Source organism: Electrophorus electricus, chromosome 12 (assembly GCF_013358815.1).
Source record: "Electrophorus electricus isolate fEleEle1 chromosome 12, fEleEle1.pri, whole genome shotgun sequence".
NCBI classification, from domain to species: Eukaryota; Metazoa; Chordata; class Actinopteri; order Gymnotiformes; family Gymnotidae; genus Electrophorus; species Electrophorus electricus.
Genome location: NC_049546.1, coordinates 1142213 through 1158011, shown reverse-complemented (window position 1 = coordinate 1158011; position 15799 = coordinate 1142213). Strand labels below are relative to the sequence as shown.

The 15799-nt window shown below is 49.8% G+C and overlaps 1 protein-coding gene across 1 annotated transcript in view; it reads right to left on the bottom strand.

Annotated features, from left to right (window-relative positions):
* The window catches only part of lrp5 (low density lipoprotein receptor-related protein 5), a 42328-nt gene that overhangs the window by 5303 nt on the left and 21226 nt on the right, over positions 1–15799 (bottom strand). The window contains 8 exon segments of the mRNA XM_035532052.1: positions 214–410; positions 572–895; positions 1446–1630; positions 2662–2888; positions 3147–3436; positions 3782–3998; positions 13075–13246; positions 13704–14100. Of these exon segments, the coding sequence (XP_035387945.1) occupies positions 214–410; positions 572–895; positions 1446–1630; positions 2662–2888; positions 3147–3436; positions 3782–3998; positions 13075–13246; positions 13704–14100 (2009 nt within the window).

The window sequence follows — 15799 nt, the reverse complement described above, 5'->3', positions numbered from 1 at the left end:
AATAAAATGACAATTCACTTTCCAAATGCTGTAAAAACAACTCTTCAGCTAATAAAGAAAAAGTCTTGTAGTAGTGCTTTAGCACACAACAAGGAGGTTAGCTAAACGTCCAGGACACAGAGATCACAGCAGGCTCAGGGGTCACAGGGCAGGTTAAAAAGAAAAAAGAACGGAAACGCCAGGTCATTGGGGTCAAAGGTGACGAGCACGGACCTGGGAGCCATCGTCCCGGGCTCTGCGGATGTTCTGGCGACCGTCGACCCAATAGATGAGGCGGTCGAGCGGGTCGAAGGTGATACCACGCAGGTTCTTGGTGACATGGATGGGAAGGATTATGTCTGGACTCTGTTCACCCAGAACCAGCCGACTGATGGAACTCTTCTGACTGAACAACAGAAAACTGGAGGGGGCTATAGGGAGGGAGAGAGAGAGAGAGAGAGAGAGAGAATATGAGGGAGGGAAGGAGAGAGAGTGTGAGTGAGTGATTGTGTGAGAGAGTGTGTAAGAGTGAGAGCAGCTCCTGAACAGAGCGCGCTCCGTGCACCTGCGCCACCTGCTGGTCATCACTCACAGCTGCAGTTGCGTCCGTTGGCTTCGAGCGTGTAGTGGGAGGCACAGCGGCACTGTGCCCCCGACGGAGACGCCAGGCACAGGTGGGCACAGTTGCCGTTATTTTGCGAGCACTCGTTGGCACCATCCTGCCGGGACGAGTGGAACACCAGGATGTCCATAACGTACTCCAGCTGACCCCGCACCAGCGTGCGGTTCAGTCCGGTTCGCTTGTCGGCGCGCTCGATGCTCCGCAGGTTCCAGTCGGTCCAGTAGATGTAGTCGCGGTACTGGGTCAGTCCAAACGGGTGTGGCAGGTCGTCAGCCACGATCTCCCTCTGGAGACCTGCAGGGCACACACGGGGCACACGCAGGGTACACGTGTGGTACATACATGTGTCACAGGACAGCAGAATGCCTTAATCAGGAAGAGCCATTAACAGGAGGTCAAAGTTCACAGCTTGTTATGGAAATTCTCCTGACGGGAATCTGCATCAGTCACAGGTCTGTGACGTCAGCTGCATTTATACGGCCCTGAGCGTCACAGACAAACATCAGACATGGAGGTTTTGTTTCTCTTTTGTTTACACCAAACTAAACTAAATGGGCCTGAAAGGGATTTCCATCATGTGTCCTGGACTGGGAAGGGCTGTCCCGGTGTGTGTGAAGGGCTGTCCCGGTGTGTGAAGGGCTGTCCCGGTGTGTGAAGGGCTGTCCTGGTGTGTGATCGTTTCTGCGGGTGTGTGAAGGGCTGTCCTGGTGTGTGATCGTTTCTGCGTGTGTGTGAAGGGCTGTCCTGGTGTGTGATCGTTTCTGCGTGTGTGTGAAGGGCTGTCCTGGTGTGTGATCGTTTCTGCGTGTGTGTGTAGGTTCATGACCTGTGACTTCTCCCTCACCCTCCATATTGGTGGACTCGATCATGCACGTGTCCAGGTCGGTCCAGTACAGCCGCTGCTCCACGTAGTCGATGGTGAGGCCGTTGGCCCGGCCAACTTTATCCACCAGGGTGACGATGTTGGTGCCGTCCATGTGGCCGCGGGCGATCCTCGGCCGGCCCCCCCACTCCGTCCAGTACATGTACCTACGGGTGGAGCGGGTGGAGGCCTTGGTTTAGCCTGGGCCGACTGCTGAAGGTCTGGTACCACAGGGCAGGTTATAATGTCCTGAAAGGTCTGCTACATGATCGCCGTGGCAGAAGGCAGACCAGACTCCTGCCTCAGAGGCAGCGCGGTAGAGGAAGCACAGGAATGTCTGAGGTGTGTGTCACCACACGGAGAGCCTCACACCAAAGTCCGCACTTGTAAATACATGCATGGCTTACACCACAAGCCACACGCAGAGACAGACAGAGACACAGACAGAGACAGAGAGAGAGACAGAGAGAGAGAGAGGGAGAGAGAACCATGCCCTGAGGTAAGATCCCTCATGCCCAGCCACTGCTGATGTGTCTGTCGTTTGGGAGAGACCTGCCTCTAGAGATGATTAGTCTTCACTACAGTGACAATCACGGCCTCCCCGCCATCCAGAGTTACACAACGTGGATTAGGTTACAAATGCTCCGTGTCACATTAAACAGTGAACAGAGGCCTGGAGAATCTCCTGAAGATCAGAGTGAACGTGAATTCAAACTGAGACCTCTCTCTCTCTCTCCCTCTCTCCCTCTCTCTCTCTCCCTCTCTCTCTCTCCCTCTCTCTCTCTCTCCCTCTCTCTCTCTCTCTCCCTCTCCCTCTCCCTCTCTGAGTGGGTGTAAGACTCATGTATTTGAGTCTTCCCAAGCCTTTGGGGCACAGCCATGTCAGACACATCAGTAGTGAAGCTCAGGGTAAAAATATGGCAGTGGAAGAAAATGAACAAATAGAAATTTAAACAAGTATACATGTGATATGTAGCACTGCAATGCACAGAGGAAGATCTATGTACATAGAACAAACACATCAAAACAGTGTACTGATGTTCCAATATACTAATGTGCAACTGAGCATCTGCCTGGAGCACAGACACCTGGATATCAGTATATATGTGGCTGACAGAATTAAAGATTGTTTAAAGACTGTTTAGTCATCTGCAGGAACTCTGTTAGATGTTTGTACGTTCTGGTACAGCGTTCCTACCCGTTGGCTGGGTCCAGCGCTAGTGAACGAGGGTTGTCCAGCTCCTTACACACCAGAACCTGCCGGTACTGTCCGTCAAGCCGGGCCACCTCAATGCGGTTGGTACCGGTGTCGGCCCAGTAGATGTTTCTTCCCATCCAGTCGACAGCCATGCCCTCTGGGTAATCCAGGCCGAACTCGATCACAGCCTCCACACCACTCCCGTTCAGAAATGCCCTGCTGATGGTCTGAGGCAGCCAGGAGAGCACGGTTAGCCGCTAACGCTAAGCAGAATTCTGAACCCAACCAGTAGAGTTAGCATCTACTGCTGAAAAAGTGATCTTAAAATAAATTCTCTTTGTCTCCCACCACAACTACAAAAATATATAATTTTTTTGTCATTCCCTCATGTTTGGAGTCTATTCTTTTGCTAGAGTTATATATAAAAACCCAAGCTAACAGAACAACAATAAACAGTTACACATGCAGATCAGACAGGTTTGTACCTTGGTGCTGACGTCTGTCCAGAAGATTCTGTTTTCGGCAACGTCAAAGTCCAGGGCGGAAGCCTCCTGGACTCCCGTGAGCGGGAGGGCCACATCGTTGCCGTTGGTACCCAAGGAAATGCTGCGGATGTCGGCGCGGTTGGTGAACAGCAGGAAGGCCTCGGGCACCACGCACGTGTGCAGGTCGCTCAGCAGCTCCAGACCCATGGGGCAGGCACACGTGAGCTCACGTGGCCCGTGGAAGCACAGGTGACTGCAGCCGCCGTTGGAGAACGCACAGCCATTGGTGCCTACACACACACACACACACACACACACACACACACACAAAAACATCATGAATACCCATGACAGTAAGCCGTTTACTGATCACTGAGGACATTAGATATTTCTCACGGTTTCTAACGGCAACCGTGTGTTCACACACTGACTTCTGTAAACAGGTCTGATCTATTTAATGATCTATTTCGTTTATGTCTGATGTGGTGATTCTGAATCACTGTGCAGAGATCCGATTCACTGATCTGAGTTAACCAGACCTGCTTCATCTAACAGGCAGGATTTCTGTTGGGTTGGTTTGAGGGTCCTGCCCCCCAGGTCCAGAGATGATCCGTCCCAGAGGTGGACTGTCTTACCGAACGTCTCTGTGACCCTGGTGGCCTTGAGACCCATGAGGTCAGGGAGCTGCTCCACGATGACCTCACGCACGGCCTTGCTCGTGTGCACCCGCTCGATGCTGCGTCTCTGCCAGTCGCTCCAGTAGATGTAGTCGCCTAGCAACGTGAAGCCGAAGATGTGTGGCAGCTTGTCCTCCAGCAGGGTCGTCCTGGACGAGCCGTCCATGTTTATGACCTGCGCGGGACACCGGAACCAATCAGCACCAAGCACAGGACTGCTGACCCACGAAGACCAGGGACTAGAACTATATCAGTTACGGGAAGCAATTCATCACAGTTACTTAAACACACACACACACACACACACACACACACACAGTCATTCCTCAGTCACTGTCTTTAGTTCTCATCTCTAGAGACTCACTGGTGAGGAGCTAAACACATTTTTCATAAAAGATCAAATGAGGAATAAGTGTTCAGGCTTCAGACAGCTTGTGTGTGCCAGACAGCTGTGCAACATCTGACCCATCCACACATCTACAAATGCCTTCAGATCTGAGCCAAACCAGCCAGATCCAAGTTCCAGTTCCAACACGGGGACCAACAGCGAAGCTATTTCAGGATCTTAGTGCGGGGATAGGCACAGGGTGGGACTGAGACGCCGCCCGTCATAGTGAACGGTAGCGGAGAATGAGGAAGAACATCAGGGCTCAATTCCTGCAGAGAACAGCAGGCTTCAAATGAGGGAACGAGACAGCAGCCAAGACACACAACCGGGGGGAGGGAGAGAGAGAGGGAGCGAGGGAGAGAGAGAGAGAGGGGAGGGTGAGAGGGGAGGATGTGGAGAAAGGGGGGAGAAGGATCTGGTGTGAGGGCTCAGAGAGGTGAGGGGAGAGAGGAGATGAGTGTTTGACAACTCATACGGAACACGCATATGGAACACTCTGGACAGTGTAACAACAGGACAAGCTAACCCTGCACTAACCATCAAGAAAGACTAAACAAGCCCCACACCCCACCGAAGGCAGCTTACACCCCACTGAAGGCAGCGGGCTGGGGGCGTGGGTGGGGGTCTGACTGCTCCATTTCTGCTGTTGTCTACCTCAGCACCTCTCACAGGTGTTGGAGGACATACAGCCATCCTCCTCCGGATCACTGCGGACGATAAAAACAGCAGATGCCACAAATCTGGTACATAGTTTCAAAATGAGCCACTCCTCATCGCCACTGTATTCTGCTGCAAGGGGGAGGGGCTGGTGGTGGTGGGCGGAGTCTGGAGGATGGGGTGCAGGGAAAAAACAACAAAATCTAGTCTGGCACAGGGACACAACCCAACGAAGTCTGAGATTATGAAGCCATGTTAAAACACACACACGCATAATAACACATGCATAATAACACGCACACAAACACACTGGCATGCACACACACACTCAGAACACACACTCCACACATGGTGTGTGTGTGCTGATGTAGTGGCTGAGAGTTGCTGGTTATGCCTGGCACAGCCCTGCTGCGCCACAGATAAAAACACAAGTGAGGGTGTGAGTCCATGAGAAACGTCCTCACATTCACGCCATTTCTCTGACGCTTTTATCCAAAGTGACTTACAATTCTGACTGAACACATCGAGTAATTGAGGGTTAAGGGTCTTGCTCAGGGGCCGAACAGTGGAAACCTGGCAGTGGTGGGACTGGAACCAGCAACCTTCTGATTACTAGTCCAGTACCTTCACCACTGAGCTACAACTTCCTCTCTCTAATGTTCAGGTAAGACTGGGTGTGGGGTCACTGAAACAAGGACAAGGAGTGAGTTCTCACACACACACACACACACACACACACACACACACACACATACATGCACACGCACGCACGCACACACATACATGCACACACATATACACACACGGACACACAGGCACACACTTCTGAGTTTCTGCAAACACACACCAGCTTCATGAGTTAATGACTGCTGGACAAAGTCATTTAGGCCCCATAGTGTCACTAAAACACACCCCCACACAGCTTTGAAAGAGACACCCTCCCCCTAGAGTGACCCAAACTAATAGCAGGACAAAAGAAGCCCAAATGTACTAACACACTTCATTACAGAAAACATCAACAGGAAACTTAATTAACTTAATAATACAATGAAAGATTGAGTGTCCAATTCTGACATGTCCAGAGAGATTTAACCACCTTTAAAGATCTTGAGAGGTGATGTGTGCGTTTGTCCAGTATTGCGCGTTTGTCCAGTATTGCAGCTACAGTCTGTCCTGTTAAACTCAGAGGTGTGTGTTTGTCCAGTATTGCAGCTACAGTCTGTCCTGTTAAACTCAGAGGTGTGTGTTTGTCCAGTATTGCAGCTACAGTCTGTCCTGTTAAACTCAGAGGTGTGTGTTTGTCCAGTATTGCAGCTACAGTCTGTCCTGTTAAACTCAGAGGTGTGTGTTTGTCCAGTATTGCAGCTACAGTCTGTCCTGTTAAACTCAGAGGTGTGTGTTTGTCCAGTATTGCAGCTACAGTCTGTCCTGTTAAACTCAGAGGTGTGTGTTTGTCCAGTATTGCAGCTACAGTCTGTCCTGTTAAACTCAGAGGTGTGTGTTTGTCCAGTATTGCAGCTAGTCTGTCCTGTTAAACTCAGAGGTGTGTGTTTGTCCAGTATTGCAGCTACAGTCTGTCCTGTTAAACGTGAGGTGAGAAACAACAGGACAAAGCGTCCCTTCTCGCTGCGAGTCAGTCGGCTGTCAGCAGGAGCCTCTCATTGCTCACACAAACGCCGTTGGTTTGTTAAAAGCTCAATTAGACATGCTGAAGCGCTCTGAAAGCTGTGGCACCCTTTCCTCTCACGCTGTCGTATTTTACTCTCTCTGAGAGTTATGTGAGGGGAACACATTGTGAGAACCTTCTCCTGACCAAAGACAGCAGAACAAAACCCACTAAAGGACCAGCTCTGTGGGCAAGACAAAAAGTCACAGGCTCCAGCTGCAGGCTGTTAGAGCTCCGCCCCCGCCTGGGGGCGGGGCAAGGAGAGGGACTGAGACAGAAGGCTGAGTGTGTGTGTGTGTGTGAGAGAGTGTGTGTGTGTGAGTGTGAGTGGGTGTGCGTGTGGGTGTGTATATGTATGTGTGGGTGTGTGTGTGTGTATATATATATATATATATATATATATATATATATATATATATATGTGGGTGGGTGTATATGTGTGTGTGTGTGTATATGGGTGTATGTGTGTGTGGGTGTGCGCGCGCGTTCCTGCTTCTCCCTGGAGAAACCCTCATCAAATCTGAGCTCATCAGGTAGGAATGTCTCCCTCTCCACGCCGAGCATGCTGGGATGTTAGAGCACCTGCGCCCTGAGTAACGCGTCCAACATCTACAACCGTCAGGTTTCTGCTGACCACACAGAGAAATAGCAAGGAGACACAATTCACTATTGCGCAATACTACTACAATTAAAAAGACCAGCGGCCCATCAGGTGTGCGTGGTTATTAACTGATGTATGAGGTTTAACCGAGTTATTAGTTGATACGTGTGGTTATTGACTGATAATTAGGTGACTGTACTGTACTATATACCCAGCTGCACATCAGAGGTCAAAGTCCTATGAAGCATTACAGCTTCATGTGCACAAAACATGCACTGGACACACACACACACACACACACACATACAACCGTGAACAGACACAAGCACACACAGCCAAATCTCCATATGGACGCTTGCCTTTGCCTGTACCTGACAGATGTGATCAGATCCTCAGGACCAGAGACCCGTCCAGCATCTGACAGCTGACGTCTGATTATTTACGACTAGCTTTGAAACATCAGATGTTTTTTTTGTGGGTTTTTTTTTGTCTGAGGGTTGGCTGCCACTTCTAACACGATGCCGACTGACCTACAAATGATGTTATCGTTGAATCTGCCGTCTGGGACTGGACGGAGCAGAACTTCAAACAACCAGACGGGCCCGCCGCACTCCCGCCCCGCCTCCTCCGGCCAGACCCTCAGCCCTTCCCAAAATTCCTGCTGGGGGAGGGCGGCACTCACTGGGATTTTTTAGGCTTTGGGAAAAACTACAATATTGATAATACTGGAAAAACAGAGGTCAAAGCTGAACCTGCTAAAAGTGACTGCTAGAATCTCACACACGTGAACACACTGCGGAAACGTGCCGCGTGTGAACACTACCCGACTGGCGTCCAGTCGCGAGGCGGTCAGAGTAGCAAACCCCAGAGAATCCGACACACTTGCACACCAGACACGTGTCAGTCAGTAACAGGACTGGGAATAAAGTTTACGAAAGCCTTTTCCTGTGGGACCAATAATACATATGTTAACAACTTGGTAACAGTGACTGTTTTATTTTTATTGATTGCTAGTGTTTTATATTCAACTGTCTCTGTTCAGAGGTTTGCTTCCAAAATTTCAAATATTGATGAATAGTAAAAAAAAATTGAGAAAAGTTAACTTTAGTCTAGAACAAGATTTGTATTAATGCCACTGAGTAAAAATATAATTTTCTGTTTTGATTATTGAGCTAGACTGGATTATATAGCAAGAATACGTTTGTACTGTACAAACTAGGCAGAAACTGCAGGTCTCCTGATGGTGAGTGACAGAAACAAACCACAGTCACATTGGTCTGTTTGCTACAACCAAGAACTCTTCGGCTGGAGTGTCACACGCATCTGGAGTAAACAGTTTTACAGGGATAAGTTATTTATGAGAAACCCCGTCCTACAAGAGCATTTTTTATAAAATCCCACCTGGGGCGTCGAGTCGATGACCGTTAGCCTGACCCGTGAAGGCAGAACTAAAGCTGTCTCCCAGGACGTCACTGCACGCGTTTGCCTCATGCCCCTCCACCACTCACCGCTTCCTGTTTAGCCCTTCAGTAAATCTGGATGTAAATAAAATCTCAGCATCCTGTGGGGCCCAAATGATAACTGTCTCCTAGGTGACATGCCCAGATTCTTGGACTGTGATGCATTTGTTTTGACAATGAGCAGTAAATCGAGAAGGACAGAGTTCAGCCAGACTGTCAAAAATTTGATCTTCTGAGTGTGTAGAACAACAGCGAGAATGGAGGCCAGACCTGTGCTAACACGCAAGCTAGTGGCCCACAATCCCGCCCATTCCTTACTCAGTCTGACCTCAGAGGTCCTCTTTCCTTCAGTCACGTGGAACTGGAAAAATCCTCTGTACTCTCATGAAATTCCAGATGGAATGATCTATACAGGGCTCCAGGGAGCACACGTTTCCATGGCTGCAAGCAAGAGGCTGGAACAGTCACTGTTGCGGATCCCGCCCGATGCCGGTGGAGAAGTGCGTATGCGCATGCACACACTTCACACCTAATCAGCGTCACAGTGAGATAATGCCCTGCCTCTCGGGAGAGGAAACATGAGGGAGAGAAGAAAAGGCACAAGCCCCCTCCCCCACTCACTTCTTCCACCATTCACCAACCTGGAGATGGAAGCTGGAGATAAAAACCCAGGCTGGAGAAATTGTCTGGTACTGTAAACACACACACGGGAGTCTCAGGCAGGAAACCCGCACTGTGGCCTTGGAACGGAAGACAAACACTCCAGGTCTGCCTCTGTCTCCCTCTCTCTCTCTCTCTCTCTAAGTGACTGTGCAGACAGCACGTTCACAAATCCCTCCCAAAGCTGGGAGAGAGGACCATCTCCAGAGCGGTTCCGTCGCTTTCCAAAACCCCCTCATTCTTCATGCTGGAAGTTTGGATCGAAGCCTAATCATGTTCTTTAACAACGTTACTGGCAGAACATGGCGTGATGGAGATGTTGGACAGGGAACAGAGCTGGGGGGTGTTATGAACGTCAGGTGTCTGTTTTTCCACTGTATTTCAAACTGAGTATCTGTGGAGCCTGGAATGTCAACGTTTGAGGCATAACTGGAGAAGCAAGCAACAGCAACAAACTGTTAGCAGGCTGTGAAGCGTGGAGTGCTGGCTCACGTTTTCAATGGTGGAGGGACAAGGTAAACAAACAAAAACAAAAACAGCACAAGTGAGACTAGAAAACCAAGTGAGTCATTACCGTTACAGAAACATCTCACGAGAGTCATTACCGTTACAGACCAAGTGAGTCATTACTGCTGACCAAGCATCTAATGAGACTCATTACTGTTACAGAAACTTCTAACGAGAGTCATTACCATTACAGACCACTGTTAATGAACACAGTGAGACACATCACATCATCTACGTGCAGCGTGGACGACTTAGCTATGACCTTCGTGAAGAAAGTGTTTCACACTGATACACAGTAAACACCTCACTCTTATCAGGTGTTTTTCCTGACGCACTAAACACCACAGTGGTGAAGCATCTATAAAAAAAAAACTTGGAAGGAACTCTGTTAATTAACACAGACTCAAATCTACCGTCAATTGGGAAAATCCTTGAGAAAATTGTTATCTATCCACAAATGGCTGTCTAGACAAATTTCAGTGAAGATTTTGACCTGCTCACAGACCTGAGACTGTTCTAGTCAAGGTAATTAATGACATTCCTCTGAACACAGACTCTGGGAAGCTGTCAGTTCAGCCCTCAGTTCAGTCAGCTCAGCCGGTACTGTAGACCACATCATTCTGATATGTAAACTTGACAAATGGCCTGGACCCCACAATGCTTCAGTTCATATCTGCAAGGCAGCAATTATTATTATTATCATCATCACAGAAAATAAGGTTTCTAAAAGAGTGCCAGTGACTTGTGATGTCCACCAAGGTCGAATTCCCATTTAACATACATGTACTTCCGCTTGGCCATAATTACGAGACCACACTCAGATTCATTGAGCCCTTCCCGGACGACTACGGTCCCTGTAACTCTCTGTAAGGGTCCTGAGCACCTCACTAACTGGATGGGCCAAAACTTTCTGCAATTGAATAAAGACACAAAAAGATTATTATATTTGGTAATAGCAACTGCAAATGCAAAATGGTTGAACTCAGTAAAACTGAAAGATAACAGATCTGTAAGTTCATCAGTAAAGTCTGCATAGTGTTTCGGAGGCAAGTACACTCGTGTTAGGAATATTTTTGGCATCTCAGTCATTCTGTTTACAGACCAAACGAAAGTAATTTCTTTTACAGAAAACCTCTCAAACACACTCTTTCACACACACCATGCCAGAAGTATGCACATGTTGGTCCAGATGTTACAGGTTGGTTCAGGTTGTTGCAAGAATTTGCATGGCTGTAACCTGCAGGCTGGAGCAGATGGTCCAGGAGCTCTGGTCCAGCAGCCTGAAAGCAACCCCATCCTGCTCTGGAGAGGCACGGGGACAAAGACTCATTACCATGGCCAGTGTTTCAGAGAAAGGTTCTTCATTGGAGAACTCCTGCACAAATCAAGTTTCACGCCTCCCACACGCCTGAAAGCCACGAGGGAGTGGAGCGGGACTTCAGTGGGACATCACAAAAAAACCCAACAACAACAGGTTATTGATCCCTTTCACACTTGTGCTATTCGCAAGCAGCCATCAGCTTCCTGCCACCTTCAGCCTTTCAGCCGCCATAGCGAGGGATCGCCGCGCCACTTCACATGTCTTTGTGGGCTAATAGCTCCATCACGGGGCTTCTGGAGAATCTACTGAAAAGCGTCAGCTAGAAAAACACGCGAGAGGAACAATACCGCGGCTCAGATCAAAGACTGCCGGCCCGACTGAACCGAGAATACCTTTAAAGAACCAGACAAAAACAGGAGAAAAACACTGAAATAAAACCCTAACAAAAAAAAATCCCACAGTTTGGTTTTGTTTTTGTTTTTTTTAAACACAGCGAGCACCCCCAGCGAGACAGGCTCCCCTCTGGACTTAGAAATGGAGATGCCGTGTGCTGTTCTGAGATCAGCTCCGGGCTGGCCAATTCACCACAGCTCTCCGAAGTCTCCACAATAGGGGCTCTTCTCACACGCCAGACGGTTAGATGAGTTCTCTCACACATCTCAGCGCTGAAGCGAACACAGTGGGGGGCGTTCGGCAACTTCAGAGAGGCGGGGGGGGGCAAGCTGGGTGGATGGGGGAGTGGTGGAAGAGAAGCAAAAATAAAAAGGCCAGAAACACGCATATAAAAGAGCAGAATTCCCGTAGTGTTGAAGGGGAAGCGTCTGGCTCTGGGGCCAGTAATCTCGCCTCTTTTCACCCGTATGAGCCAGGAGATGAAAGAGTGACGTTCTTGGCCCAGATTCAAACGCCAAGCTTTCAGCAACGCGTGTTCCAGAACGCAGACCGCCGACCCAAAGCCCCCAACCCCACCGTTTCAAACGGCAGCACAGCGGAGGAATTTCAGGTGCTGGACCACAAACACGAGTGTTCCAGGCGCACAAAGGCACGCTGTTAAGGAAGCTTGTGAAAAGAAAAAAAAAAACAACACACCATTCACAGATGGGTTTGTTTAAATTGTACAACATAAAAACAAATGGGCTACCAACCCTGAAGGAAGACCAGGAGCTCGGGACCCGGGGAGTGAGGGACGCACACAGAAATATAGCACAGGTTCAGCTGAGACAAATAAACAATGGGAAGGTCCTGAGTACTCAATGCAACTCAACTTTGCAATAAGAAAAAACAATCTTTTCAGGGAGGCCTGTCACCAGCTGAGGAGGAGGAGAGAGAGCGCGAGAGAGAGAGAGTAGGGAGGGGACTTCTAACCTCTTTTTAGAAGCACTCAGCCAGCACACAGCCACATTCCACATGCCAGAAGGCACTTTTCAAAACTCCTCATTCAAGACTTAACGTTGTTTTCAACTCAATGAAAAAAAATCCCCCCTCCCCCACACCCCAACTACAACAAACACAACCCTATAGCCACACCCTCACACCCCCATAACCACACCCCCACCCCTACAACCACACCGCCAAACCGCCCTACAACCACACTTTCAAAACGCCCCATAACCACACCCTCGCCCCATAACCACAACCAGCCCACCACAACCACACCCCCACCCTTACAACCACACCGCCAAACCACCCCCCACCCATACAACCACACCCTCAAAGCCCCGCCCCTACAACCACACACCCACATCTAATTTACACTGAAACACGAATGAGCCCAAGTTGTTGAATTCCTGCGTTGAGCTCAGTTCCGTTAAATGTTCAGTGTGCATGTGTGTGTATGTGGTGGACGGCGTGCTGTCCTGGGAGCTGTCCGCTCTGGAGAACACTGCTCTACCCGGCACCTACAGGGACAGATCTGCTAATGGGGGTGGGAAGCCGGAAGCCCAGGTCACTTTCCTCCATTGTAAATCTTCCCATCAGCTCAGGGGTCTCACCTCAATCTTGTCCGTTTTGGCGTCCCCCCAGTAGAGCTTCCCAGTGGTATGGTCCAGCGCTAGGCCGTTGGGCCAGCCCAGAGAGGAGTTGACCAGTACCGTCCGCTCTGAGCCGTCCAGGTTGGCACGCTCAATCCTGGGCTTCTCTCCCCAGTCTGTCCAGTACATGTAGCTACAGGGATGAGAAAAACACACTCACTATGCTGGAATGATGGAAATCGGAAACTAGACTGCAGAAATATTTGTAAAGCGACCTTGAGTTTGAGAAAGGTGCTATATAAATGCAACTAATAACAACAACAACAACAAAATATTGAAATGCAGGAGAAAGAGCTGGTTGTTGTGTGTAACGGGAACATGCCCTATGTAGGCCGACATTCCGAGATTAAATGCTGGGGTACACAGACAGGAAGTGTGTCTCAGTAATCCCGACGGAAAAGGTTACATGCTCTCTGCTGGCCAAACCAACATGTTAATCATCAAAACAATAGTATAATAATAATAATAATACAATAATATAATAATAATCAACAGTATTAAAATTTAAATAAATAAATAGAAAGAAAACTTTTAAAAAGATGTCGTGTCCCTCCAACCATGAGGACAGGCAGGCAGGTGTGAGCACCCACCCATTGATGGGGTCCAGCACAATGGCCCTGGGCTCATTCAGGTTCTCCGAGACGAGGATGCGTCGGGATGTGCCGTTCAACCGGGTCACCTCGATGCGGTCTGTGCCCGTGTCCGTCCAGTAGAGGTTCCGTGCCACCCAGTCCACGGCAATGCCATCCGGGTGGTTGATCTCTGTGGTGATCAACGTCTGGGCATCGCTGCCGTCCAGACGGGCGCGCCGGATGGCCCTGACCTCGTCGTCCGTCCAGTAGACATAACCCTCCACGGGGTCATAGTCGATTGCGATGGCGTGGCGGATGTCACTGACCTGCAGGACAATGTCAGTGAAGTCAGGAAGGTCCAGAGAGATCCGACGCAGGTCGGTCCGACGAGCCAGTAGCAGGACTTGCTCCGCCCCTGAGAGACAGAACACCAGAGAGGAGTGAGGTGGAGAAACAGAGAGAGCACATAAGTTTCATCTTGGTTGATCATCTGAGATGAAGTGCATCAGAGCATACGCAAGCGTAAAGACAGACACCAGCCAGGACGTACTGTACACATCCCCATGCCAATGGCAACATTAGTGAAGGAACTCAGAGCTGAGGGATTAGGGGATGTTCACTGCAAACCTCTGAGCCAAGTTTAAAAAACCCCCAGTGCAGAGAATTCCCTCCTAGACAAGGAGAATTCCCTGCTTTAGTTCATTTCTAGCCCAGACTCTGCTCAAACACTACATGAATTAACTCACGGCAGGTCATGTGACCATTAGCAGACATCTGAATCAGAAGTGAACTAGACCGCAGACTGGAGCTGACAAACCAGCGTTTGGTTGAAGCAATTAGTTCTGGGCCCCTCGTTCAGACGGGCCGTGTTCAGTGAGGCAGAACTCAGGCCACACACCAATCAGAGGTGACAGGAGACCGTGTATCCATTTCATTTGTCCTTCTCTCTGCATCCCACTTCTTCAAAGCAAAGTGGTCTCAAGAAAAAGAAAAAAAAAAGCCTTCAATTTAGCTGTCCAAGCTAACGGCGAGAACGTTTACTTTAACCCCCTCAGCCTGCCGCCACCCCCGAGCACCTGCTTCACGCTCGTGGTGCCGCCGATCCGATGCCAACACCACGCACTGCGGCATTTTCCCACTATGGATGTCAAACCCGTGGGAGACTCCTCTCCCTTCCCCTGCTCAGCGACTACGGAGGAGCCTTCATCAGCGCACTCATCCTCGACGGAGTTCTGCAGCGCAAGCTGGCGCTAACCGCTCGCGCAGCAGTGGCAGCTCTGTTAGGACTACACACTCTGTGCTCTGGCCCGAGAACACACTTACTGTAATCTAGGGGGGTTTGCGTTAACGGGACACAATGCCGATGTTTGGGGTACAAGCCCTCCCCACCTACCACACACCCCCGACCTCCGTCTAACCAGACCTAGCACTCACCTCTAGCAGACATGGACAGAGGACAGAGCGATAACTCGTTTTGCATTCCTGAGGGGTAGGGACGCTCCCACGAGCCCTTCACGCTCCATCACACACAAACGCAGACGGCCGTGTAGCTGGAGAAGAAGGGGTCTGTGTTCCCACAGCAACTCAAACAAGCAGACCCCGGCAGGGCCACTCAGGTGTGGCCCCCTCACCCTGCAGGCCTGGGTAAATAAACTGCCCTGCCGCCACGCTCCCGCGGGAGCAGAAGGTTAAACGCCATGGCAACACAGCAGGCTAAACCTGCGAGCCAAAGAGCATGGAGTGGATGTCTGTCAGGGTTGCGGCCGCGCACTACTGCCCTGCGGGATGCCAGCCATTCCCCAAAACACTCGACGGATAAACCTTCACAATAGCAGCAGGCAACATCACGGTAAAATTAAAACCTCACCTCTGGAATTCCACAAATGTCCCAGATCCTGAAATGGTGCCGCCAGGAATGAGGATGGCGCTGGATAGCGTTGTTTACTCCGACCTATTGCCCTGTTGACCAAAGTCCAGACTGTCCGCTAGCAACCAACAATTTGCCAAAGTGAACACTACCATTCAGACCTGAGGATGAGCCGTAACTACAGCACCTGCTGAGGATTGTCGCTCATTTGCGAACACTACAGACCAGCCGAAAAAATGATCGACAA